Raw genomic sequence first — 27,585 nt, forward strand, 5'->3', positions numbered from 1 at the left:
TCGCCTCCCCCTGCGGCTGGGAGGAGAGGAAATATCCCATGGCTGACTGTGCCAAGGAGATGTCTGAGCCAGCCCTCCCGGCCCGAGGGCAGGGCAGGTGGCCCTGAGAGATAAGCTAATCCCGCGGCTGCAGATGAGGAGTTCTGAGAAGCATTGCTCAGGACAGCGGTAAATCACTTCTTGGAGGTGCCCTGCACGCTGGTCCTGGTAGCAGGCGGCCTCCTGGGGGTGCGGGAGCCCCACTCCTCCGTGGTGTGTTCCATTTGCTTCCCACATCTGGAGGAGCTGACGTGCCAGCCTCCCCCAGCACCACCCAGGGACGGGAGGCATGAGCCGGTCAAGGCACCTGGGCAAAATCCGGAAGCGTCTGGAAGATGTCAAGAGCCAGTGGGTCCGGCCAGCCAGGGCTGACTTTAGTGACAACGAGAGTGCCCGGCTGGCCACGGACGCCCTCTTGGATGGGGGTTCTGAAGCCTACTGGCGGGTGCTCAGCCAGGAAGGCGAGGTGGACTTCTTGTCCTCGGTGGAGGCCCAGTACATCCAGGCCCAGGCCAGGGAGCCCCCGTGTCCCCCAGACACCCTGGGAGGGGCGGAAGCAGGCCCTAAGGGACTGGACTCCAGCTCCCTACAGTCCGGCACCTACTTCCCCGTGGCCTCAGAGGGCAGCGAGCCGGCCCTACTGCACAGCTGGGCCTCAGCTGAGAAGCCCTACCTGAAGGAAAAATCCAGCGCCACTGTGTACTTCCAGACCGACAAGCACAACAACATCAGAGACCTCGTCCGCCGCTGCATCACCCGGACTAGCCAGGTACCGATGGCAAAGCCCCTGTCTCCGTGGCCAAGTAGCAGGGAGGATCGGGGGCTGATGGAGCAGGGAGGGGGGTGCATTTTGCTCCCAGGGTGAGAGTCCAGATAATTGGGGCTTCGGATGGAGGGGCGTTGCTGTCCGCCTTGCCCTGGACCACTGACCTCCTGATCCCACCGGTCACAACCAGGGTCCAGGCCACCAACACTTATCACTGGAACTCCCACAATCGCTTCCTGCCTGGCCCCCTCTTCCATTTTGATCCCCAGCGTCGCAGTCTCCATACTGCAGTAAAGCGGCTTTTCCTCCCTTTTTCTTTTTTTTCTTTTCTTTTTTTTTTTTTTTTTTTTTTTTGAGACAGAGTCTTGCTCTTTTTGCTCTGTCGCCCAAGCTGGAGTGTAGTGGCACTATCTCGGGTCACTGCAACCTCCAACTCCCGGGTTCAAGCGATTCTCCTGCTTCAGCCTCTTGAGTAGCTGGGATTACAGGCGCATGCCACCACGCCCAGTTGATTTTTGTATTTTTAGTAGAGACGAGGTTTCACCATGTTGGCCAGGCTGGTTTTGAACTCCTGACCTTAGGTGATCTGCCCACCTCAGCCTCCCAAAATGCTGGGATTACAGGTGTGAGCCCCAGTGCCCTGCAACCTTTTCTGTATGACAAATCTAATTTGGTCTTTTCCCTGCTTAGAGCCTTCGGTAGCTCCCAGTTGCCCATAATGGGAAGAACAAACTCCTTAGCATGGCTTCCACCTCCTCCTGCTCCACACCAAGTGCCCTGTAGAGCTTGTCTTTGGGCCTTTGCGTGTGCTGTTCCCTCTGCCTGGCCATGCTTGCCTTCCCTGCTTTTCATTTGATACACACCTACTCCTGCTTCAGGACCCAGCATGAAAGCCTCTTCCCCAGAAAACCTTTCGTGAATTCCCCAGGCTGTGTTAGGTGCCCACCTCTGCGCTTCCAAATGTAACGGGGCCACTCCGCTGGGCTCACCTTTGCCCCTTCTCCTCTCAGACTCTGCTAAGACCTGTCTGCCCACAGATGACCTTGTGGCTCTTGAATCCAGCCAGTGGCCAGGCAGAAGATGGAGTAGGCAGCAGAGGGGGTTTCTCTCTCCCCAGAATATTCACACTTTGATAAGTATCTTTAGATAGAAGAGAAAAACCCTTCAAGCCCAGAGCTGAGCTGGTAGGATTTCAGGCACTGTAAGAGCTGGATCAGGAGTTCTCCCAATGCCCCGAGATCTCCACCCTCAAGTGATATCCTGCTGTCAGCCGGAGACGAGTGAAGGGACTTGAGCTCAGGGGTCTTGTTCAACCCCAGGTGCACAAAATGACTCCAGCACCAGGCTGTGGGTGCCCACACCTCACTCCTGCTGCTGCAGAGGGGCAGGGGAGAATGGACCCCAAGGAAAAACATTCGTCATCTGTAAAATCCTCTCTGTCTCCCTCTCTCCCTCTCTCTCATTCAAATTATTTATTTTGTTACACTTAGAAGAAGTCATAAAAGACCATGCTGATGTTTGGGTTGGTTTTTTGCTAGGGTCCCAGTCTCATAACTGAATTCCCTCCCAAGTTCAATACCGTGTGAAATCTTAAGCTTCCAGATAAACCATCCAAGGGTGAAGAGGCCATGTGTGGAGGAGGAGGGAGGGAGCAGAGTTCTGGAAAATTTAGTCGAAGGTAACAACAGGTGGGGCGTTGGCTTTTAGTGTGGCTGGGCTGCTTGGAGCAGTATTTCATGTTTCTGTGACAGGGCGGCATTTGAGGATGCATCCAGGCAAGCGGCCAGGAGTGCCCACGCTGCCTTTGTGGCCCGGCGCTGGCTGTATCCCCTCAGGCAAGTCCCTGGACTCCTTAGGGCTCAGCTCCTATGCCGGACTAAAGTCCCTCCAGGCTCCAAAGGCCTGTTCCTGAGTGTGCCAGTTCTGGTCTTTCCGCATGAAGTTCAGTGCTCTCCCGAGGGGTGGGGACCAGTGCTCTTGGGGGAAATTGTCAATCGCAGCTGCTCGAAGGGTGAGGGAGGATCCCTGGAAGGAAGCCTGGTTAGGGCTTGTAAAACAGAGTCCCCTGGCTGAGTCCCTCTCCTCCCCACTCCACACCCAGTGAGGCTTCTGCATCCACCTCTAGGACCCTGACACCGCTGATGTCCTTCGGACCAACACAGAGTGTTACGAACTTAGGACAACACTTAAAAATCTGAAGATTTCACCTGAAAGTTAGAACTTCCAGCTCCTCTTAGCAGGTGGGCTCTGCTGGCATGGAGTTTGGCTGCTTCGTTGGGTGGGTCCCCTTTGCCACAGTCCCCACCATTCCCTGTTGTCCTGGGACCCTCAGGGGTTCACCCGTTTGGGTGTCTGCCAGGCACCCAATAATAATTAATTGGTTATAATTATTGGTTAACAGGCACTCTATTAATAATAAAGAACTATTTCAAACAATTCAGTTTTAATTTCATTTTTTGAGACGGAGTCTCACTGTGTCGCCCAGGCTGGAGTGCATTGGCTCGATCTTGGCTCACTGCAACCTCTGCCCCCCAGATTCAAGCGATTCTCCTGCCTCAGCCTCCCGAGTAGCTGGGATTAAAGGTACCTGCCACCGCACCAGGCTAATTTTTGTATTTTTAGTAGAGATGGGGTTTCACCATGTTGGCCAGGCTGGTCTTGAACTCCTGACCTCATGATCCACCCACCTCGGCCTCCCAAAGTGCTGGGATTACAGGCATGAGCCACCGTGCCTGGCCAGTTATAGTTTCTAATATGGCAAACATAAATAGCTATAATCCACATGAAGAAAAGCTCTTTGAGATCACCAATAATTTTTAAGAGTGGAAGGAAGGGTTTGTGATGTCCCTGTCACACACACATGCACATATGCACACACAAACACACACATGAATGCACACAAATGCACCTACACACCCCCCCACGTGCAGGGACTCAGGGACAGCCAGTTCCCATAGACACAGCTGGGGAGCTGGAGCCTCAGCCTAGGCTGTCCTTGGAAGTAGGTGATGAGAAGAATAGGAGAGAGTGGGGAAATATATTTGAATTCTCCCTCTCCTAAGCCTCAGCCCCCGAGCGGAGCCGGAAGGGAACCAACTGAGAGACCCAGCATGAGAGATGTTTCCTGGAGCAGTTTCAGCTCTGGAAGAAGCAGGAATTCTCTTTCCTTCCCTTCATGCCCAAATTCCTTTATTCCAGGCTGGGCATGGTGGCTCTCACCTGTAATCTCAGCACTTTGGGAGGCTGAGGCAGGCGGATCTCCTGAGGTCAGGAGTTCAAGACCAGCCTGGCCAAGATGGTGAAACCCTGTCCCTACTAAAAATACAAAAATTAGCTCGGTGTGGTGGCAGATGTCTATAATCCCAGCTACTCAGGAGACTGAATCAGGAGAATCGCTTGAACCTGGGAGGCGGAGGCTGCAGTGAGCCAAGATGGTGCCACTGCACTCCAGCCTGGGCAACAGAGCAAGATTACTCTGTCTCAAAAAAACACTTCCCTTATTCCACAAAGCCTAATGTGCCCCCACACCCAGGACGGCAGAGTGGACCAAGAGGGATCCTTCCCTCTGGGGAGCTCCCTGCCAACCACCTGCTCCTTAGGAGACAGGAGAAAGAATTAGACGATGGCAGTCCCAGGCTTGGGCAACCCTTGGTGCCTGGAAGTGGAGGAAGGGATTAGGGCAGGCTTCATGGAAGAGGTAGTCTCGGAGTTGAGTCTCAAAGGCCGAGTAAGCGTTTGCTGGGCAGAGAAGGAAGGGAAAGGAATTCCAGGCCTAAGGAGGGTCACATGCGAAAGTCAGGAGGTTTGAGAGGGCCCATGTGTCTTGGAGGTGACGGGACCAGAGCTTGGGGATGTGATAAAGGGTGAGGACAGGAATAGAGGCTGTCGGGGCCAGAGCCAAAGACTGAGAGCAGTGGTTCCCAAAGCATGGTGTGGGGGATCCCTGAGGTCCCTGGGGCCCTTTCAGCGGCCGTAAGACCCTGCCCTTTCGAACCACTTATCCCATGTGGGGCTGGATTATTCCCATCCACTTCCTCCCAGACAACCCTTCACAGCAGATTCACGCAGAAGCGGCTCTGACCAGGTGAAGGTGCGGACATCAGAGATTTGCAAAAACGCAAAACAGTGCTGCCCTGCTCACCACATTTTTGTTATTGTTTTGGAAAATGCATTTCTTTTTCATTAAAATTGTTATTTTATGTTAACATACGATGGGCTTATTATTGATATTTTAAAATAACTATTAATAATAAAGAACTATTTCAAAAACTATTCAGTTTTAGTTTCTAATATGGCAAACACCAATAGCTATAACCCACATGAACAAAAGCTCTTTGAGATCAACAATAATTTTTAGAGTGGAAGGGGGTCCTGACACAAAATGGACAGGGAGTTTTTCAGGCAAGCCGGGGCCAGTGGAGAAAGTGAAGTGGGGACGAGGCAGGATGATGTTCCTGGCAGGGAAACTGGAGGCTGGAATTATTACTCTTTTATTTTTATTTTTTATTTTTTTATTTTTTATTTTTCTGAGACTGAGTCTTGCTCTGTCGCCCAGGCTGGAGTGCAATGGCGTGATCTCAGCTCACTACAACCTCCGCCTCCCAGGTTCAAGCAATTCTTGTGCCTCAGCCTCCCAAGTAGCTGGGATTGCAGGCGCATGCCACCACCCCAGCTAACTTTTGTATTATTATTATTTTTTTTAAGTAGAGATGGGGTTTCACCATGTTGGCCAGGCTGGTCTCGAACTCCTGACCTCAAGTGATCTGCCCACCTCGGCCTCCCAAAGTGCTGGGATTACAGGCATGAGCCACTGCACGCTTCTGGTAGCTCCAGGCATTCCTGGTTCATGGCCGCATCACTCCAATCTCTGCTTTAGGCTTCACACGACGGCTTTCTCCTCTTCTCTCGGTGCTTCTTTCTGGTATCTCTCATAAGGACATGTATCATCGGATTTAGAGCCCACCAGATAACCCAGGATGATCATCTTGAGATCCTTTACTGAATTACATCTGCAAAGAAGCTTTTTCCAAATGAGGTCATATGCACAGTTCTGGTGGTTAGGGTTGGACGTATCTTTTGAGGAGACACCATTCAATGCACTATACCTTCTTTTTCTTTTTTCTTTTCTTTTTCTTTCTTACTTTTTTTTTTTTTTTTGAAACAGGGTCTCGCTCTGTCACCCAGGCTGGAGTGCAGTGGTGCGATGTCGGCTCACTGCAACCTCTGCCTCCCAGGTTCAAGCGATTCTCCTGCCCCAGCCTCCCAAGTAGCCGGGATTACAGGCGTGCGCCACCACACTGAGTTGATTTTGTATTTTTAGTAGAGATGGGGTTTCGCCATGTTGCCCAGGTTGGTTTCAAGCTCTTGGCCTCAAGCAACACACCAGCCTCGGCCACCCAAAGCGCTGGGATTATAGGCATAAGCCACCGTGCCTGGTCTTCAACCCACTATACCTTCTTAGGAAGAACAGTGGTCCAAACCAGTTACTGGCTTCAAATTAATCCAGCTGGAAGACAATCCCAACAGGAAGCAAACAAGATAAACCTAAACAGGGTGAGCCTGTATTTCCAAGCATCCTTTAATTCAAGATGCTGGGTTATTTCCAAACCTGCCCCTGTCTCTGTTCAATCACCAGCTCACCAGCCCTGTCTCAGGAAAATGATGATTCATTGGCATAGAACTGGAAGTACTTACTGACCTATCAGGGAGGGAGGGAATTGTTTCTTTTGTCAATACCTTGGAAGAGGAGGCATTTATCTTTCAGCAAACAGGGAAAGCCTAAGCTGCTTTCAGTGCTATAAGGCTAAATGTATGCAAGACAATTAATTGTGTGATTACAGGGCCATGGTTCTAATGATCACAGCCTCATTATTAGAACATCTTTTCCGATTTCCTGCCCTGCCCAGGGTGAGCAATCTCTGAGGAGTTCCCTCCCCTGTCCAGCTATCCATCCACATCATAGAAAGTTGATTCCAAGTGGATACCAGCCATCAGTTTGGCCTGCCAGTAAGACACCTCTCTTTCCTTGGCTACTTCCCAGATGGCGGTGGTTTTAAAAAATATATTGCAATGATTAGAAAGATAGTGGAAACTTATTATTACAGGTAATCTTGAAGAAAGGGAATGGCCGTATTCCCTGTGAAAGGAAAGTATCTTGGGCCCCCAAAATCACTAAGGAAAACTCAAGCTGGAAACTGCTTAGGGCAAACCTGCCTCCCATTCTATTCAAAGTCACCCCTTGCTCACTGAGATAGATGCATATCTGATGCCTCCTTTGGAAAGACTAATCAGAAACTCAAAAGAATGCAACAGTTTTTGTCTTACTTATCTGTGGCCTGGATGCTCCCTCCTGGCTTTGAGTCTTCCTGCCTTTGTTTCCAGTTGTCCCACCTTTCCAGATTGAACCAAAGTACTTCTTACATCTATTAATTGATGTCTCATGTCTCCCTAAAATGTATAAAATCAAGCTGTGCCCCGACCACCTTGGGCACATGTCGTCAGGACTTCCTCGGGCATGTCCTCAACCTTGGCAAAATAAACTTTCTAAATTAACTGAGCCCTGTTTTATTTTCTGGGTTCACATCCCCCATCCTAACATGACTGCTAGTTTTTGCTTTGGGCTTATCTACAATGATGCATGGAATAATGACATTTTGGTTAGTAACAGACCACTTCTATGACAGTGCTCCCATAAGATTATAATGGAGCAGGTTAGGTGGCTCACTCCTGTAATCCCAGCACTTTGGGAGGCTGAGGCTTAAGGATTGCTTAAGCCCAACAGTTCGAGACCAGCCTGGGCAACATAGTGAAACCCCATGTCTACAGAAAAAAAATGAAAGAGAGAGAGGAAGAAAAGAAAGAAAAGAAAGAAAGAAAGAAAGAAAGAGAGAAAGAAAGAAAATTAACATTTTAAATTTTTATTTATTTTCTTATTTTTTTATTTTGAGACAGAGTCTCTTTCTGTCACCCAGGCTGGAGTGCAGTGGTGCGATCTCGGCTCACTGCAACCTCCGCCTCCTGGGTTCAAGCGATTCTCTTGCCTCAGCCTCCCCAGTAGCTGGGACTATAGGCGTGCACTACCAGCCCAGCTAATTTTTTTCGTTTGTTTGTTTGTTTTTTGTATTTTTAGTAGAGATGAGCTTTCACCATGTTGGTCAGGCTGGTCTCGAGCTCCAGATCTCAAATGATCCGCCCGCCTCGGCCTCCCAAAGTGTTGGTATTACAGGCATGAGCCACCGCGCCCGGCAGTAATCAACATTTTTAATGACTGCCTAATAAGCTGCTTGTCAATATATCACAATTAAGGTATTAGAAAGGACTCATGACTGGGTGACAGAGAGTAAACCCAAACAAGCTTAAGAAGAAGAGAAACATTCATTGACATCCACAGCGGAAAAGTCAAGGGTGGCACTGGTCTCAGGCATGGCTGGAACCAGGTGTCCAAATGACACTGCTGGGACTCTGTCTCTACCTCCTGGCTGCTTTCTCCAGGGATGGCTTCATTGTCAGGCAGGCTCTCCCCAAGAGGTAGCAAAAATGGTTGCCAGCAGCCATTGCTTATAAAATACCAGCTAAGCAACCTTGTAGAAAGAACACCTCCTTTTCCCAGGAGTCCCAGCTAAAGTCCTGGGCTGACTCATTAGAATAACTTAGATCATGTGACCACCTCTGGACCAATGTCTGTGGCCAACAGGGGATGCCATGCTCCCATTGGTCTAGCCCTGGTCATGTGGTCTCCCCATATCCAATCAAAGAATGGCAATAGACCCTTCCAAACCACATTGATTGTGGAGGAGAGGCAATTCCTTAAAGTCAGATTGGGATGCTGTTGGCAGAAGAAGGGAGGATGAATGCTTGGCAGGAGGAACACAGATGTCTCTTCTGCTCGCTGAAGGTCTAGAACTCCCCTCCCCAGTTTCTACTGTGACACATGATGCAGTAGCTGTGGGTAGAGCATGACTCCCTTCTCCATCCCACGGGGAGCAGCTTGCTCTAGGCGCTTATATACGGTGCCTCCACATGGGATTTTGTTTGAGGATAGGATTCCACGGTTTAACAGCATTTGAAAATCAGTGGCCACAGTGTGCCCTCTAGCTCCAAGTGGCTGAGAATCCATAACAACTTTATTCCTCTCCTAGAACCGGTTGAGATGCTTCTTCTTGTTCTTCTCTGCTCTCCTTCTCTTTCTAGACTTTTCCCTTCCTCCTCTGCACTCCCCACTCCCACAATGGGCATAGGGGCCAACAGATAGGTGGTGGGACTGGAGAGATGGTATCAGGACAGGCGCAGGGGCCTCCACTCCAGCTCTTCCTTTTCCTTCCATTAATCCTGCCCAGTCAGACCCACTCTACCCCATCCTCTCCCCTCTGGCCCAATGGGAACAGCTCTCCCAGGCCCACTGGGACTCAGGCAGTTTGGGTGAAACCAGTTAGCACCTGGCCCTGACTTTTCTGGTAACTGAGCACTCTGCCCTGGCCCAGGTCCTGGTCATCCTGATGGATGTGTTCACGGATGTGGAGCTCTTCTGTGACATTCTAGAGGCAGCCAACAAGCGTGGGGTGTTCGTTTGTGTGCTCCTGGACCAGGGAGGTGTGAAGCTCTTCCAGGAGATGTGTGACAAAGTCCAGATCTCTGACAGTCACCTCAAGGTAGGGGCCCCAATGAGAGTCCTAAGGGTACTCATATTAGTCCAGATAGGATAGTCTATGCAATAGTAACAAATGTCCCTCATCTTGTGTTAATAGCTTAACACGATAAAGGTTCATTTCTTGCTCAAACAAACTCCTATGTAGGTCAGATGGCCTTCCTCCATATTGTAGCTACATCATGAGAAATACACGGCCTCTAAGATAACCATGACAGGGAAAGAGAAGGCTGGGAGACTCTGCAGGATGTTTCCAGGATCTGACCTGGAGGAGATTTCCATCGCTTTCTCTTATAACTCATTGACCTTACCCAGATGCACGGATGCTGGGAAATGTAAAGGGTCACGGGTATCTGGTGAGCAGCATCTCTGCCATGTACTCCAGTTCTCCTCTCAGCTGGGGAAGCCCAGGGATTGCATCTTACAGGGCAGGCAACCTCCAGGGTCTGTGGGTGCATGTTCAGAACTCCCTGGTCCCAACAAGACATTGATCCTCTTGGACTTAACTGAACCCCATACTTCCCTCTCCTGGCAAAGAGAAAAGAAACCCAGCGATAAGGGTTTGATTCATCACACAAATTTGAGGACAACTAATTCAAATGTGAACACCACCCATAGCTTTCATGAGTAGGCCTGGCTGAACAGCTGATGGGTGGCCCTCAGAGTTCTTTTGATCAGTCTCCTCTAGCTCAGGCAAGAGAGGTTCTGTCCTCTGGGAGAACCTCCCAGGTAAGAATGAAGCCTCCTCCCTCCCTCCCTTCCCCTCTGCACAGATGCGGCTGAGTTCAGTGCTGCCTCCTGCTGCCACAGGCCTTGGGACCTCTGGCTGCTGGTCTGTTTGGCATGACGTGGATCACACCTCCTTGGCACGAGGCCATTGAAACAGGTCAGAAGTGTCAGAACTGGCCTTGCTTTCATGGCCTATGCTGGCCACACCTGACAGTACTCTGCTCACCATAGGACAATGGTGTCCCTCCTCTCAAGATCTCACAGAGCTATGGAGAAGCCCAGGGGAAGCGGCTGGAGGCAGGACAGCCCTTCCCAGGACCTGCCAAGCTACCAGCAGTCTTTTGAGGAATCCAGACAGTATTCCACCTCCCTCAGCCTTAACCCTGAGACTCCCACACTTTACCTGCTCTTCCATTTCTCCAGCCTTCCAGCTGTACAGCGGGAGCAGCAGGTGCTACAGGGAAGACAAGGGATAAATAGAGCCATGGTAGGGTTGCAGACTCACCTTTGCTTAAGACAATACAGGGTCTATTGCTACCTCCACAAAACCACCTCCTCTGGCTGCACCGAGCCTTCCCTCTGAACAGCTTAGGGTCGGGGACTCAGGTCAAGCCACTTACAAGGCAGGGCTGGGCTTGCCTCCAAGTAACTGCCAGGCCACCTGTGGCTCATGGGGGCCTAGACTCAGGGCTCCATAGGCATTAGGCCCTTGCTTTTCTTTTATTTGCTGCCTTATTTGAATTCTATCACCTTCCTTTTTTTTTGTTGCCAGCTGATGCCAGGACAGTGAAGACAATTTAGACAATTCAGCCCAGGGAAAATATTAATATGGTCCAGAATCCCACCAACCAGAGATAACACATTTCCATCTTGATGAACATTCTACCAGACATTTTCATGCACAAATTGTCTTAGTCCATCACAGCTGCTATAACAGAATTCCATAGACTGGTGGTTCATAACAACAGAAATTTATTCGTCATGGTTCTAGAGGCTGGGAACTCCAAGATCAACGTTCTGGCAGATTCGGCATCTGGTGAAGCCCACTTCCTGGCTTATAAATGGCTGTCTTCTTGCTGTGTCCTCACATGGCAGAAGGAGTGAGGCAGATCTCTAGGCCTCCTTTATAAGGCACTCCTCCCATTCATGAGCACTCCATCTTCATGACCTAATCTCCTCCCAAAGGCCCCACCTTCTAGTACCGTCACCCTGGGGATTAGGTTTCAACACAGAATGGGGGTAAAGGGAACATAAACATCCAGCCTAAAGCCCAAATGTATCTCTATAAACAGAATTAGGAAGTGACACCTTGACTTTCCCTCCAACAGAACATTTCCATCCGGAGTGTGGAAGGAGAGATATACTGTGCCAAGTCAGGCAGGAAATTCGCTGGCCAAATCCGGGAGAAGTTCATCATCTCGGACTGGAGATTTGTCCTGTCTGGATCTTACAGGTGAGCCTTGGATTCATCTCCTGTCAAGGATTCATGGAGAACAAGGGCTGAGTGAGGTGCAGACCAGCTCCCGCTGCTCAGACACAAACACCCCCAGCAGCTCCCAGAAGGTCTCCCTCTGCCCGGAGCTGGAGCTGCATCACATAGATGGGGTGAGAGGCAAGAAATGTGGACCCTTTCTGGCAAGAATTCCAGGTAGAGAGGCATTTCCAGGTGCCTCCGTTTCCCTTGATATTGCAATAGGACATAGAATCCTCTTCTTTTCCCTCCTCGGATATCTTAGACGTGATTATAAAGTGATGCAATTTGTTTAGTTGTGTGTGTGTACGTCCCATTGCTTTTTTTTTTTTTTTTTTTTTTTTGAGATGGAGTCTCGCCCTGTCACCCAGGCTGGAGTGCAATGGTGCAATCACAGCTCATTGCAACCTCCACCTCCAGGATTCAAGCGATTCTCCTCCCTCAGCCCCCCAAGTAGCTGGGATTGCAGGCACCCATCACCACGCCCAGAGAATTTTTGTATATTTAGTAGAGACGGGGTTTCATCATATTGGCCAGGCTGGTATCAAACTCCTGACCTCAGGTGATCCACGCATGTGGCCTCCCAAAGTGCTGAGATTACAGGCGTGAGCCACTGCACCCAGCCCCATTTTATTTTTTAAATTTTTATTATTTGCTCAAGCAACCCACCAGCCTCAGCCTCCCAAAGTGTTGGGATTACAGGCATGAGCCCCTGCGCCCGGCCTCAATTTGTGTTTAGACCCTCACACATAGACTCCTACATCCAAATGACTGACCACCCATTTATTCTAACAATGCTACCTTGCCTGGGTCTGCCTTTGAAACTTGACTTCAGAGCTTAAAAGATATTCTTTGAAATGTTCTCAGTGGCGGCGCTAGGGAAGTGGATTTGATGGTGGGTTTTGTGGGAGGGATGAAATGAGAGAGCAATTGAGGAAGGGAGGAACAGCCGAAGGTCATTTGGGAACATTTGTTTAGGAAGGTGATGAGTGTGACAGAGAGTGCAGAGGAGGGCAACTTGTTGCATCTTTTCTTGCTTCCTCTGCTGCAAACACATAGTAGTGACCAGTGAAATATGAGCACAAACATTGGGATAAGCTGGGAGTGGAAGGCAGGTTTCCAGGGGGTGTTAAGGATGCAGTCTTTCCCCAGGGAGCAGGAGCCCGCAATGCTGTTCCAAAGCTAGGTGAAGCCAACTGGCAAATCTCTAGCCAGAGACAAATGAGCATAAAGGGAAAGAGAGAAAGGGGGGGGAAAACCCTTACATTTAAAATGTGCTATCTTTCTTTAGCCTTATTAGTGCCGTTTAGCTGAAATTCCACTTTTAATGATATTAACATTGCTACCTCCAGTCTTCCTTGTGCTTATATTTGTACAGTGTCTTAGTCCATTTGGGCTGCTATAATAAAATCCCATAGACTGGGTAGCTTATAAACAATGGAAACCCATTACTCACAGTCCTGAAGGCTGGGAAGTCCTAGGTCAAGGTGTGGGCAGATTCAGTGCCTGGGGAAGGCCCACCTTCTGTCTCATAGACTGCTGCCTTTTCACTGTGTGACACAGTGAAAGTGTATCTTTATCCCTTCATGGTAAAAAAAAGGTGAGGGAGCTCACTGGGGCCTCTTCTGCAAGGGCACTAACCCCATTCCTGAAGGTTCTACCTTCATGACCTAATTATGCCCCAAAGGCCCTACACGCTAATAGCATCACATTGGGGATTAGGATTTCAAATATGAATCTGGAGCAGAAACAGACATTCAGTCTACAGCACAGAGTATAACTTTCTCTCCATCCCATTATTTTCAAACTTGCTGATAGATTTTAAGTGTGTCTTTGGTGAACAACATATCATTAATTTTTGTTTTTTTGAGACGGAGTCTCGCTCTGTCACCCAGGCTGGAGTGCAGTGGTGCAATCCCAGTTCACTGCAACCTCTGCCTCCCAGGTTCAAGTGATTCTCCTGCCTCAGCCTCCCTTGTCGCTGGGATTACAGGCGCCCGCCACCACACTCGGCTAATTTTTGCATTTTTAGTAAAGATGGGGTTTTGCCATGATGGCCAGACTGGTCTCAAACTACTGACCTCAGATGATCCACCCACCTCAGCCTCCCAAAGTGCAGGGATTACAGGCATGAGCCACCGCTCCCAGCCTCATTAAAGTTTTTAAAAGTATAGTTTTATCATCTCTGTCTTTTAATAGGTCTAATCCAGTTAGTTATTGTGATTGCTGATGTATTTGGATTTATTTCTAATATTTACATTTTGACTTTGCTTTGCTTTTCCCCTTTTGTGTTTGCAGTTGAATGGAGAGGTTTTCATATTGCTTCTTTTTTAGATAGCTCCTTTTTTTCTCTGCTTGCTACGAAGCTTAATAATTTATATTTTTACTCTTTTCTTTTAATGGGACTCCTTCAGTTTTTAAAATACTTTACACATTTTCCAAACAAAGTCCAAAATTGTGTGATAATTCTCCTCTCTTCCCCAATACAACAAGGACCTTCCTGCACTGTTTTTCGACATTTTGGTTCCTATTAAGTTCGTCAAGGCTGTTTCACCGTAAGGCACAGAAAATCTACTTAAACTGGCTAAGTAAAGGCGGAAGGGAGGGGGTGTTGTAAGGCTGTGGCAATTAATCTCAGGCACAGCCAAGGGCAGGACCAGGGGCTGCCAGGCCTCCCCAAGTCTGGGAAAAGCTAGGGTAAAAGCTGCTCACTCTGGCTTTCATGGGTCCACAGGCCTGTTGTTTAGCTACTTTTTCTGGTTCTCTCTCCTGCCTCATGGATTGTATAAGTTAAATCTGACCTCCTCATCCCTAAACTTTGGGGCTGCCCAGCCCAGCCCCCACCACCATCACCCCTGGTCCAACCATTCTGTCAGCCCAGATCACCCACCAGTGGATGAGCTGTCTCTGAGTCTGGTGTCCACCCCTGAGCCAGTTACCTGTGGCTGGGGCAGGGGTGGCAGAAAGGAACTTGGCATGTGGCAAAAACATGGCTGCCCTTCACTCAGGCCTAGGGTGGGGCAAGTTTTCAGAGAAGAATCTCTAAAATATGTCATTCCGTCCTCAAACTTTATAGAATTTGAAGGTAGGAGAACAAGGCTATGGGAAAAAAAGAGAATGTGGCTTAGGAGGCACATTCACACAAGTGCAGTTCACACCTTCCTTCCCAGCTTGCCTTGAGGTCTAGAATGTCCTTCATAGCACCGAGGGTCCCCATGTAAGGGCCTGTTTCATGTAAATGGAATTATCATTCAATATGTGGCATTTTGTGGCTGGCTTCTTTCACTTAACATAACGTTTTCCAGGCTCATCCGAGCTGTAGCGTGTGTCAGTGCTTCCTCCCTTTTCATGGCTGAGCAAATATTCCATGGACAGGATGGACCACAGTTGGTTTATCTGGTCACCAATCAATAGACATTGGGTTGTTTCCCCCTTTCAGCGATTGTGAATATTAGCTGAGGAATTCTTGCAGCGCTCTTGACACTCCATTTCAAGGCACACATTCTTCCCTGGGGAACTCAGGTTTTGCATCACTAAAGGGAAGAAGGAGGTTGAGCCAAGGGCTAGAATAGCTGAGGATTCCCGAAGAAATCAAAGAACAGGTACAGTTTGAAATCAAAGAACAGGTGCAGTTTGAAATCAAAGAACAGGTGCAGCTGAGCTGTCTCCTCAGTAGCCCCAAAGCACATGATACACTTTAAAGTGATCTGGGCCGGGTGCAGTGGCTCACACCTGTAATCCCAGCACTTTGACAGGCCAAGGCGGGTAGATTACCTGAGGTCAGTAGTTTGAGACCAGCCTGGCCAACATGGTGAAACCCTGTCTCTATTAAAAATACAAAAATTAGCTGGGCATGGTGACAAGCACCTGTAATCCCAGCTGCTGTGGAGGCTGAGGCATGAGAATCACTTTGAACCCGGGAGGCGTAGGCTGCAGTGAGCAGAGATCGCACCACTGCACTCCAGCCTGGGTGACAGAGTGAGACTCTCCCTTAAAATAAATAAATAAATAAATAAAGTGATCTGAACTTCAGTAGATCAAAGTTTGGATGTTTTTTAAAAAAAGTCTTCTTACCCGGAGGCTCTTATCTATAATGTCCTGCCCCAAAGTTCAAGATTAGGCAATTATTTTTGAGAAACGTTACGCCCTCCCAGGACCCACTAGCTGCATTGCACACGACCATGGGGCGGTTATCTCTGTGGAAAAAAGGAGAAGGCCTGGGAACACAGGCATTTGGAAACAAAGATGTAAAGATAAAAGGCTGAGAAACAAGTTCTTATTATCTGTGCGCATGATGAAAACTGATGGAGGAGCTTAAGCGACCGGGAGGGATTTCAAACATTTCAGGGAGATCAGAACTGCGCTAGGAGTGGGGGCTTCCTCCCTCTACCAAATGGTGTCCAATGCTGGGCAGATTAAGCTGAAACACATTCCCAAGATAAACTTCCCTTTAACACCTTCAGGAAAACAGAATGTCTGTCTTCAGCTTCTCGAAATATGAATTGTTCCACCCTTGAATCCTCAAATCCATATCATTTCATTTTTAAACCAAACAATATCTCATACATTATGCTTTCTCCTAGAAGAAGAATAATTTGAATGTGTTAGGTCGTACCCCACTCTTTTTTTTGAGACGCTCTTTTGCCTAGCGTGGTGGTGGCGTGATCTCGGCTCACTGCAGCCTCAGCCTCCTGGTTCAAGCGATACTTCCACCTCAGCCTCCTGAGTAGCTGGAATTACAGGCGTGCGCCACCACACCCGAGTAATTGTCTTGTATATTTAGTAGAGATGGGGGTTTCACTATGTTGGCCAGGCTGGTCTCGAACTCTTGACCTCAATTGATGCGCCCTCCTCGGCCTCCGAAAGTGCTGGGATTACAGGCGTCAGTCACTGCTCCCAGCTTCTATACCCAACTTTTAATAGCTGTGTACCTGCCATCTCTCTGGGCCTGTTTCCTCATCAGAACAAAATGGAAAACAACGCACTCCATTTGTATTAGAATTGTTGTAAAATTAAGTAAAAGAGCAAGTGTAAATACTTCGCTGATGGGCATCTGAGATGCACTAAAAAAAGGTCACTTAAGAGTGTATTGTTGTTTAAGACATTGGTATTACTTATACTTTCAAATTTATTTTGATATTAATAATTATAATTCCAAGCAGGGTCTGTTTGAAAAGGATTCATGAGTTTTACCAGGCAGGCCATGATTATTACTGTTACCAGCATTTTTATGCTTAACTAACATTGGTCTGTTGTATAAAGTGGTTTGACCTCACTTTCCAGTGGGTTTCTGTGAATTAGAAAAGAGCTATCATTGGCCAGGCGCGGTGGCTCACGCCTGTAATCCCAGCACTTTGGGAGGCCAAGGTGGGCAGATCACCTGAGGTCAGGAGTTCGAGACCAGCCTGGCCAACATGGAGAAACCCCATCTCTACTAAAAATACAAAATTAGCCATGTGTGGTGGCCCATGCCTGTAATCCCAGCTGCTCAGGAGGCTGAGGCAGGAGAATAGCTTGAACCCAGGAGGCAGAGGTTGCGGTGAGCCAAGATTGCACCATTGCACTCCAGCCTGGGCAACAAGAGTGAAATTCTGTCTCAAAAAAAAAAGAAAGAAAGAAAGAAAAGAGCTATTATTATGAAAGTATACTAATTTTTTTATTTGTGAAGCATTATTCCAGGAGGTAAGGGCCCTTCCTGTGTGTTATCCTTCTGCAGGGTTTGTTAGAGGGAAAGTGCTGGAAAACATGCCTTCCCCCAGCCCTCAACCCTTAACACCTCTCAGCCCCGCTGCCCAGCCCACTCTCCAACTAAAGAAGCCAGCAGAGAAGTCTGAAAGCATTTCCACACAAGACAGATGGGAGTGGAGTTCATCTCTCCCTGTCTTATGGGAGCTACTGGGGAATTAAAATGAGAAACAAAATCTCCTCTCAGAAAACTTCCCTACGAAAGTAGAAGTGAAGGAAAACAATTGTGTTATCAAGTAAGCATTAGACCAGAATATGATGCACATGATGGGCAACTCACTACAGAGACAGCAGGCAGAACAAAACCTCACTCTTTCATATAGCAAAGTGGATCCAACCCATTACAGTAGGGAGGTTCTGCTTGTGGAGTCAGAGGACAGCTGCAGTCAGGCCCACCTTCTTCCAGAACACCGGAGGATGGAGTGTGATTTGCATACAGCTAAAATTTTTGAAGTAGAAAAGGAAGAAGGGGAAGGTCTCTTCCCTTATTTTCAGTGGGAAGAATTAAGCATCTCATTTTTAATTTGCACTTGCCCTTCCAGAGTCCATCACGCAGCTGGGGGGCCCTCGCCCTGGGCAGGGACAGGAGGAAGCAGAACTAACATTGCTGAAGGATGTCAGGGACTGGGCCAGGTGTGATCAGAACTTTAATAAGGGCCAGGTGTGGCGGCTCATGCCTGTAATCCCAACACTTTGGGAGGCTGAGCGGGGTGGGTCACTTGAGGTCAGGAATTTGAGAACAGCCAGGTCAACATGGTGAAACCCCATCTCTACTAAAAATATAAAAAATCAGGAGGGGCGCGATGGCTCACACCTGTAATCCCAGCACTTTGGGAGGCCGAGGCAGGTGAATCACCTGAGGTCAGGAGTTCGAGGCCAGCCTGGCCAACATGGCAAAACCCTGTCTCTACTAAAAATACAAAAAATTAGCCAGATGTGGCGGTGGGTGCCTGTAATTCCAGTTACTTGGGAGGCTGAGGCAGTAGAATTGCTTGAACCTGGGAGGCAGAGGTTGCAGTGAGCCGAGATCCACTCCAGCCTAGGTGACAGAGCGAGACTCTGTCTCAAACAAATAAACAAAATATATATATATACACACACACACACACACACACACACACACACACAAAATTAGCTGGTGTGGTGGCACACGCCTGTCATCTTGGCTACTAGGGAGGGTGAGGCAGGAGAATTACTTGAACCTGGGAGGTGGAGGTTGTAGTGAGCCAAGATGCACTCCAGCCTGGGCGACAGAGTGAGACTCTCAAAAAAAAAACAAAAACAAAAACAAAAACAGACTTTAATAAGGATTTAATCTTTATGACAACACTTTGAAGAAGGCATCATCCTCCTAATTGACAGAAGTGGGGTGGGGGATTTAGGCACAGAGAGGGGAGGCAACTGATCCAGGGTCACCAGCTTCCTTGACTAGGGTCACCAGCTCTCCAATCCCTGTGAAGCTGAGGGCTGGGCTTGTTAGCCTGATGTGCAGCCCAGGAGGAAGGCAGCCATAGCCGGAATACATGCAGGGCCGTCTGTGTTTACTGTCATTCCTGAGAGCTGTGGAGGAGCCAGCTCCTGGAGGGAGCACAGGACACCAACAATGATTTTGCCCTTGACATTCAAAGGTGATCTGCTTACTAGCCTTTCAGGGGATCATCTTCCCTGGGACCAGTCTCCCCTTAGAGTTGTTTCCAGTAAAAACAAAAACAAACAAAGAAATAAAAACAGAAGAGGCCATTTATCCCTTTCTTTTAGCCCCGCTACCTGAGGGCTTCAGATATTTTGGCCCCTTCTGGTTGTATATGGTTCTCCCAAACTGAAGAGCCCTGCTTCCTCCGCTGAGGCTAGAGGGCTGAGGTTGTGCATTTCAACACTGAAGGGCTGGTTGAGGGTCTGACCCCAGCATAGGTGCCATGCCAGGGCCATCAAGAAAAATTGCTGAGTGGCCAGAGTGGATTGGTGTGTGTGCTCTGAGATCAGCAGGAGCTAAGGAAGTGCTCTGGGGTCAGCTGAGAGGGAGCCACCACTTCTGCCTAGCAGGTCCAGGAGGTCGGTGCCATTGGCTGGAGTTGGGCCTTGAAGGATGAGAATTATTCAGCCCTGGTGGGGAAGAGGCAGGCAAAATTGGGCATTGGGAACAGGATGGGGAACAACAGCAAGACATCATCCTGGCTTCTAATTGGCCTCCTGCCCCGCCCCCACTGCCATCCATGGGTTTTCTCTCCCAGGAACAGAAACGCAAACCAGATCAAACCACTTTAAAATCCTTCAGTACTCGCCACTGCTCCTAGGAACAACAACAACAACAAAAATCTACATCCTTACCAGGGCCTCTATCTCAGTAGGATCCCCCCACTCCTCCACTGTGTTGGAGCCACACTGGCCGCTTCCTCAGTCTTTCATGCTCTTTCGAGTCGCAGGGCCTTTGCACTTGCTGTTCATGCCCTCCGTCGGAGAGCTCATTCCTGCTGTCTCTATCTTGCTTACTCTTTATCTTGTAGGTGGCAGCTTCCAGATCATTGCCTCAGAGACCTCTGATCACCCCACCCCGAGCCCTCTTATCCTCTATGGCTTCACTCCCATCATGATTTGGAATTATTTATTTGTGAACTTGATTAGCCGAGATTGTAAATGACATGAGGTCAGGGACTGGACTGGGTATGTTTTCTTCTCTGTTGCTTTCCTGGCATGAAGTACAGTAAATACAGCACCTGATACATTATACATGGCCACAAATATTTGTTGAATGAATGAATAAAAGCACATTGGGTTCTGACCATTCAGTGTCCTGAAAGAATGCAGTTTTTCAAACTGTGCCTCACCATCCATTAGCGGGGTGTGAAATCAATTTAGTAGATGATGTCTAGCATTTTTTTTAAATGACACGGAATAGAATAAAAATAATCAGACCACGCTGAGGTAAAGGATGTTCTGGAAATTATTGTGTGGTTATGTACTTGTGGGTCATGATGTTAAATGTGCTTTTCCAAGAATAGCCAAGATAAATCCGAAAAAGAAAAACAAGCAGGGACGACTTGCCCTACCAGAGTTCAGAACTTGTCATGAAACTGCAGTAATCAAGATAATGCGTCATTGGAGGAGGGACAAATTGACACACAGAACAGAAAGCTCAGGCACATATTCACACACCACAGGGCATGACAGAGCAGTGGGGAAAGGAGGAACTGGAAAAAATAACTCCCCGTATGTAAAATGGGATTACTACCCACCATGCACGCGTTTGTTTACAAATCAACTTGCAATAGTTGAAAAGAATTTGAATGTTGAAAATAAACTAAAACTCTCAGTAGATTTCTTTAAAAAGAAAACATACACACATTAAAAAAAAAAAAAGCAGTGACCGTAAAAGTTTGCTTAATCTGACTATATTACAATTAAGAATGTTGGTTCATTGAAAGACATCTTGGCTGGGTGTGGTGGTTCACATCTGTAATCCCAGCACCTTGGGAGGCAGAGGAAGGTGGATCACCTGAGGTCAAGAGTTCAAGACCAGCCTGGCCAACATGGTAAAATCCTGTCTCTACTAAAAATACAAAAATTAGCTGAGTGTGGTGGCACGCGCCTATAGTCCCAACTACTCGGGAGGCTGAGGCGGGAGGATCACTTGAATCCGGGAGGCAGAGGTTGCAGTGAGCTGAGATCAAGCCAGTGCACTCCAGCCTGGGGGACAGAATGAGATCTGTCACAAAAAAAAAAAAAAAAGTAAGAAAAGAAAAGAAAAAAAGAAAGACATCTTAAAGAAAGTGAAAAGTCAGTTACAAACTGGAAGCAGCTATTCAAGATGTACACCCCTGACAGAGATTAGTGCTGAGACTCACAAGAGCACAAGAGCACAGCAGAAAAGTGGGTGGGAGACATAAGCAGGTGTTTCACCAAAGAGGCAACACATGGTTAAAAAAACAAAACAAAAAAATAGCCAGCATTGTTGTAATCCCAGTTACTTGGGAGGCTGAGGCAGAAGAAGCGCTTGAACCCAGGAGGCAGAGGTTGCAGTGAGCCTAGATCGCGCCACTGCACTCCAGCCTGGGCAACAAGAGTGAAACTCCAACTCAAAAAAAAAAAAAAAAAAAAAGGACAAAAAAAAATTCTGTAATTATGGAAAAAGGAAAGCAAGGGCGTTATGATCACAGGATTCATGATGTGCTGAGTTCTAGTTCAGGGGTCCTGGGAAAGGGATGCAAGAAGGGACCCTATGGCTAGATGTGGACTATCCTCAAGATGCTACCTTGGCCAGGTGTGGTGGCTCATGCCTGTAATCTCAGCACTTCGGGAGGCCAAGCAGGGAGGATCACTTGAAGCCAGGAGTTCAAGACCAGTCTGGGCAACATAGCAAGATCCCATCTCTGCCCCAAAAAAAATTTTTTTAAGAGAAAAAATTTTAAAAAAAGATGTGACCTTTTCTTTTAGGTAGTGGGTTCATAAGTGCTTACTATATTACTTAAAATCACCAATTAAATAGTTAAATAAGTGAAAATGGGTGATGAATAGACCAATGAGTAGAGTTTGGTCATGAGCCAAAGATGATTAAGTGAATGCTATGTACTTATGGGCCAAACAACAATAGAAATAAAATGTATTGGCCGGGCGCAGTGGCTCACGCCTGTAATCCCACCACTTTAGGAGGCCGAGGCGGGCGGATCACGAGGTCAGGAGATCGAGACCATCCTGGCTAACACGGTGAAACCCCGTCTCTACTAAAAATACAAAAAAATTAGCCGGGCATGGTGGCGGGTCCCAGCTACTTGGGAGGCTGAGGCAGGAGAATGGCTTGAACCCGGGAGGCGAGCTTGCAGTAAGCCGAGATTGCGCCACTGCACTCCAGCCTGGGCGACAGAGCCAGACTCTGTCTCAAAAAAAAAAAAAAAGAAAAAAAGAAAGGAAATGTATTTCTGCTCATGGGCTGTGATCAAAAGTATAAAAGCTAAAGCATGGCCAGGGGCAGTGGCTCACACCTGTAATCCCAGCACTTTGGCAGGCAGAGGCAAGTGGATCACAAGGTCAGGAGTTCAAGACCAGGCTGGCCAAGATGGTGAAACCCTGTCTCTACTAAAAATACAAAAAATTAGCCAGGTGTGGTGGCGGGCACCTGTAATCCCAGCTACTCTGGAGACTGAGGCAGAGAATTGCTTTAACCCAGGAGGCAGAGGCTGCGATGAGCCGAGATCACGCCACTGCACTCCAGCCTGGGTGACAGAGCAAGACTGCGTCTCAAAAAAAAAATTTTAAAAGAAAAGAAAAAAAAAGCTAAAGCATGAGATGCGCGGGTGTGCAGGTGTGGGGGTGCTCTGGGGCGGGGCACAGTGCAATCGGGGACACAGGTGCTGGGGACCTGAGGAGTTGCCAGGAAGTCTTTGGACTTGTTCTTTGGACTTGTTCTGTTGAGCAAAGCAGCAGCTATGTTGCCCCATGCAGCCTGATTCAGACAACATAGGGCGACTGGCTTCTGAGTGCAGTGTGGCCCTTTGTCCCTGCGCTTGCCTCCTGTCCCGTGGCGGGGCTGGCGGTTGGCTTGGCATCAGCTGCTCACCTCTCTGGGGGTGTGGGTGGTTCCCGGCGGGAGGTGAGATTTAAACAAAGCCTCATTGCTGTTCCCAGGATTATCCGAGCCTTGTGCGGCCCCGCCCTGCCTCACAGAGCAGGGAACTCCCAACCCTGGGCTGAGGCCAGGCCTTTGGGTGGCAAGACAGGTGGGCTGGGGGCTGGGGGCTGCGATCCTATCTTTGGCGGGCCCGTTTCTGCTTAGCTCTGGCGCTGTCCCGGCTCGGCGACCATTCCCCCGACCATCCTCTCCCTCTTGCTTCAAGTTCACCTGAGCAGGAGCCCAGGAGCCTCTAGCCTGGTGCTCTCGGGAGGTCTATGCTGTTACCAGAGTTTCAAGCATTGAGGGGGCGGGGGGAGGAACGAAAGGAGTTTTCCATCGGAAACAGAAAAGAGTTTGGGTTAAATCTGGGAAACAGGCCGGGCGCGGTGGCTCACGCCTGTAATCCCAGCACTTTGGGAGGCTGAGGCGGGCGGATCACGAGGTCAGGAGTTCGAGACCAGCCTGGCCAACATGGTGAACCCCCGTCTCTACTAAAAATACAAAAATTAGCTGGGCGTGGTGGCGGGCGCCTGTAATCCCAGCTACTTGGGAGGTTGAGGCAGAATAATCGTTTGAACCCGAGAGGCGGAGGTTGCAGTGGGACGAGATCGCACCATTGCACTCCAGCCTAGGTGACAGAGTAAGACTCTCAAAAAAAAAAAAAAAATCTGGGAATCATACAAAGTAATAACTGCCTTAGGCATTTTGTTTTTCCCTAAAACCTGTAAGTGGTGGCCCAAGGCCTCTCCTTGAGGGTCTCTTCCACCACCCCTCCCCCCGACAGCCCCGGCCTCTTGTCTGGGTGCTTCCTCCATAAACCACTCCTGTCAGCGTCAACGGGAGGCGCACGGTGCTCCTCCTCCACTCATCCCTGCTGGGTCCCTGTGCCTGAAAATGGAGCCGAATCCTTTCAGGAACGCTTTAGATTTTCATGAAAACACAGCCCGGCTTCCCAAGAGCAGCCGCCTTTTGCAGGGGCTTTCCCGACCCCTGTGTGGTTAAAGGCGCTGGCGCTCCACATTGCACAGGTGGAGATGAGAAGGCCCCAGCTGCTGGGTGACTACCCTAAGCACAGACTCCGGGCCCCTGGGACTCAGCTCCCTTCTGCCTCCTCAGGGAGCCTCTAAGGGGCTGCAATCTGAGCACCAGGAGGGAGCCTTGAGGCCAGGGATTCGCTCTGGCATCTTAATTATTCACCCGCAAACACATTCTGGCCCCTGAGCCTCAGTTTTGTCGTCTGTAAAAGAGGTGTCGCAATGTCTCCCTCTCAGGGTTTCTGCCAGGATGAAATGAGCCCGAGAGGAGGGGCAGTGGGCATGGGTTGGTCCCCTTCCGTCCCTGCCCCGAGGGGACCCACAACTCCCAGACTGGTCCCCCAGGAGGATCTTGGGGCCTGGGCCGGCGAAGCCTCCTATCTGTCCTCCTCTTCCTCCTCTTCCTCCTCTTCCTCCTCCTCCCCCTCCCCTCCTCTTCCTCCTCCTCCCCTTCCCACTTCCCTTCCCCCTCCCCTCCTCCTCTTCCTCTTCCCCCTCCCACTTCCCCTCTCCCTCCTTCTCCTTCCTCCACCTCCTCCCTCCCTCTTCCTCCCCTCCCGCTCCTCCTCCACTTCCCCTCCCCATCCTTCCCCCTTCTCCTCCATCACTCTCTCTCCTCTTCCCCTCCAGCTTCACCTGGCTCTGCGGACACGTGCACCGGAACATCCTCTCCAAGTTCACAGGCCAGGCGGTGGAGCTGTTTGACGAGGAGTTCCGCCACCTCTACGCCTCCTCCAAGCCTGTGATGGGCCTGAAGTCCCCGCGGCTGGTCGCCCCCGTCCCGCCCGGAGCAGCCCCGGCCAATGGCCGCCTTAGCAGCAGCAGTGGCTCCGCCAGTGACCGCACGTCCTCCAACCCCTTCAGCGGCCGCTCGGCAGGCAGCCACCCCGGTACCCGAAGTGTGTCCGCGTCTTCGGGGCCCGGTAGCCCCGCGGCCCCACACCCGCCTCCACCGCCCCGGTTCCAGCCCCACCACGGCCCTTGGGGAGCCCCGAGTCCCCAGGCCCACCTCTCCCCGCGGCCCCACGACGGCCCGCCCGCCGCTGTCTACAGCAACCTGGGGGCCTACAGGCCCACGCGGCTGCAGCTGGAGCAGCTGGGCCTGGTGCCGAGGCTGACTCCAACCTGGAGGCCCTTCCTGCAGGCCTCCCCTCACTTCTGAAGGTCCCTTCCCCTGCTGCCCTTCGCAGGCCCAGGGCTGGGCACTCCCTGAGACCCAAAGACCCACCTCAACGACGAGTGGCGTTGAGCCACTTCCCTTTGAAAAGACACTCAAAATCACTGCCACGGTTCAATGTTCCCAGGCCCCAGGCCATCCACTTGCCGGCCCCCACCAGTCCTTGGGTTCCCCGCTCTAGTTTGACCTGTGCAGCACATTCCAGAAGGTTCCAGGGAGGTTGTGGGGCAGCTAGAGGATAAAATCATGAAAACAGAGTCCCTGTCTTCCAGAGATCATCCCGGGCTTTAATATTAATGATCCCCAAAACTCCGTAAGAAGCAGGAAATGCAGCCCAAGTTTTACAAATGGGTAAACAGAGGCACTGAGAGATAGATGGTAGTTTGGTACTTCTGGTTCCCAGTGCCCAGGAATGGTCCACTCCCAAGAAATTCAGGAAAGAAAGACTGAGGAGAAGGTGTGGGAACATTCTGGATGTTTCGGGAGAGTTGGGGAAACTCCTCCTCCTAGGAAAGGCTAATACTGGGGTATCCTTGGGCCCAATGAATTAGGGGTGAGGCCCCAGAACCGGTATCTATGAGTTGTATGGGGGAGCCATCTGAAGCTGTAGCCACCAGGGATGGAGCTAGCTGAGGAGTTTGGGGTGTTGGGTTGGACAAGGCAGTTTAGTAGACTCAGATTCTTGCTTCAAAGAGCCTTGGGCTGGCCTGGAGGTCCCCGGAGTCTAGACTGGACCTAGGAGCTTGAGTTGTCAGGGGCCAGGACTGGCCCCACTGCAGTGCCCAGGCCAGTCTTGAGCAGCAGGGAGGGCTCAGCTGTCCCCAGATCCAGGTGCCTCTGACCAGCCTGGTCACCTCCTGAGGAATAAATGCTGAACCTCACAAGCCCCATCATTCATTCCTTCTCAATTCACAGTGCCCCTCTTTGTTTCTGGGGTGGAACTAGGTCCTGAGGGCACAGCCTAGCTGAGTGCAAAGAAATATAGGATGCTTAGAAAGCATACAGGAGGGGCCAGGCGTGGTGGCTCATGCCTGTAATCCCAGAACTTTGGGATGCCAAGGTGGGTGGATTACCTGAGATCAGGTGGATTACCTGGTCTCGAGACCAGCCTGACCAATATGGTGAAACCCCGTCTCTACTAAAAATACAAAAATTAGGCTGAGATAGGAGAATTGCTTGAACCCAGGAAGCAGAGGTTGCAATGAGCTGAGATTGCATCACTGCACTCCAGCATGGGCAAAAAAGCGAGACTCCGTCACAGAAAAAAAAAAAGAGAGAGAGAGAGAGAGCATAGAGGAGGGTTGGCCAGCCCTGTGGTGGGTGGGATGTCAGAGACACTTCCCAGAGAAAGTAACAGTTAACCCTGCACCTCAGGTGTGATAGCGGGGTCAGTGGTATGTGATCCAGGCTGGGCAGCCAGAGGGGAGCAGGTGCCAACTCCACATCCTTCTCCTGTTTCTAGGCCCTCTCCTCCCTTGTCGGTTTTTGGCGGGGAAGCTCAGCCTTCGCTGTGGAGGGACGAGAGCACAGAGCTCTTCCTCCTGGTGGCCTCTGACCCCTGACGGCCTGTGGCATCCTCCCTAGTCCCCTCTGCCCATCCATCCCTCTGTTCCAATTCTCCACTGCTCCCAGCATGATCTGGGGCATCTTGGCTTCTGGTTTCTTTTATTATTATTATTATTAATTATTGTATTCCTGTCCTTCACTTTTTTCCTCCTTAGTTCCTGAAAGTAAACAAAACAAAACAAAAACAAAAAAACAAACAACACTTTGGTTCCTGATGGCTTTCTGAACCCAGCCCTGACCTTGTTGTTTCACAGCTGACGGCTGAGATGAGGTTAGAATGACTGGGCCCGGCTGAACATTCCAAATTGGATTTCACCATCTGCTGAGAAATCTTAAGGAAGGCAAAGCTTGCCAGGTCACAGAAGCTCCCAAGCCCAGCTTTCCAAAGGCCTCAGCCTGTGCCTGTGTCGAGCTCAGTCCTGGTAGATAGGGGAGAACCTGCAGGCGGGAACAAGCCCCCCTACTCCTGACCACCCTCCATCAGCAGTCTCCCCTCCGTGGTCGTCTTTGTTGACAAAGGTGCAGTTTCTCCTCTCCTGGGCACCTGTAACGTGTGATGCGCTGCCTGCTGGGAGGTTAGGTCGGGGCTGCCCCGGCGAGTGGAGCATGAGCAGAACCTCCAAGGGTCACTTCTGGGCAGAAGCTTTGAGAGCCTGGGTCCAGGTTGCCACATAGAAGCAGCTCTCCAGCTGAAGCCCTCCTCTGCCAGCCTGGGGTCCTAAGCGATGAGCAGAATCCCCCACTCCCACCCCACCAACCCACAATGGATATGTAGTGAGCAAGAAATAAACCTTTGTTGTTTAAGCCAC

General features: G+C 49.8%; 1 protein-coding gene and 1 long non-coding RNA gene across 3 annotated transcripts; one reads left to right on the plus strand and one right to left on the minus strand.

Annotated features, from left to right (window-relative positions):
• The first annotated feature begins 266 nt into the window (after positions 1-266).
• On the plus strand, positions 267-27,585 carry FAM83A (family with sequence similarity 83 member A). Of its 2 annotated transcripts, XM_016959820.4 has the most exons (5): positions 267-808; positions 9,286-9,453; positions 11,507-11,631; positions 24,664-24,923; positions 26,932-27,584. In XM_016959820.4, exons 1-5 carry the CDS (start codon positions 329-331, stop codon positions 27,000-27,002), a joined length of 1,104 nt encoding a protein of 367 aa, XP_016815309.1. In that variant the 5' UTR covers positions 267-328; the 3' UTR covers positions 27,003-27,584. The 2 variants fall into 2 exon arrangements, with proteins under 2 accessions (XP_016815309.1, XP_016815308.1); XM_016959819.4 differs by having other exon boundaries at positions 24,664-27,585.
• LOC107976434 (uncharacterized) lies at positions 11,134-13,231 on the minus strand. The gene is made up of 2 exons (XR_001720405.4): positions 13,106-13,231; positions 11,134-11,651 (listed from the first exon to the last, which is right to left on the minus strand). It is a non-coding gene; the product is annotated as an uncharacterized LOC107976434 (long non-coding RNA).

The sequence above is a fragment of the Pan troglodytes genome, chromosome 7, assembly GCF_028858775.2.
Source record: "Pan troglodytes isolate AG18354 chromosome 7, NHGRI_mPanTro3-v2.0_pri, whole genome shotgun sequence".
NCBI classification, from domain to species: Eukaryota; Metazoa; Chordata; class Mammalia; order Primates; family Hominidae; genus Pan; species Pan troglodytes.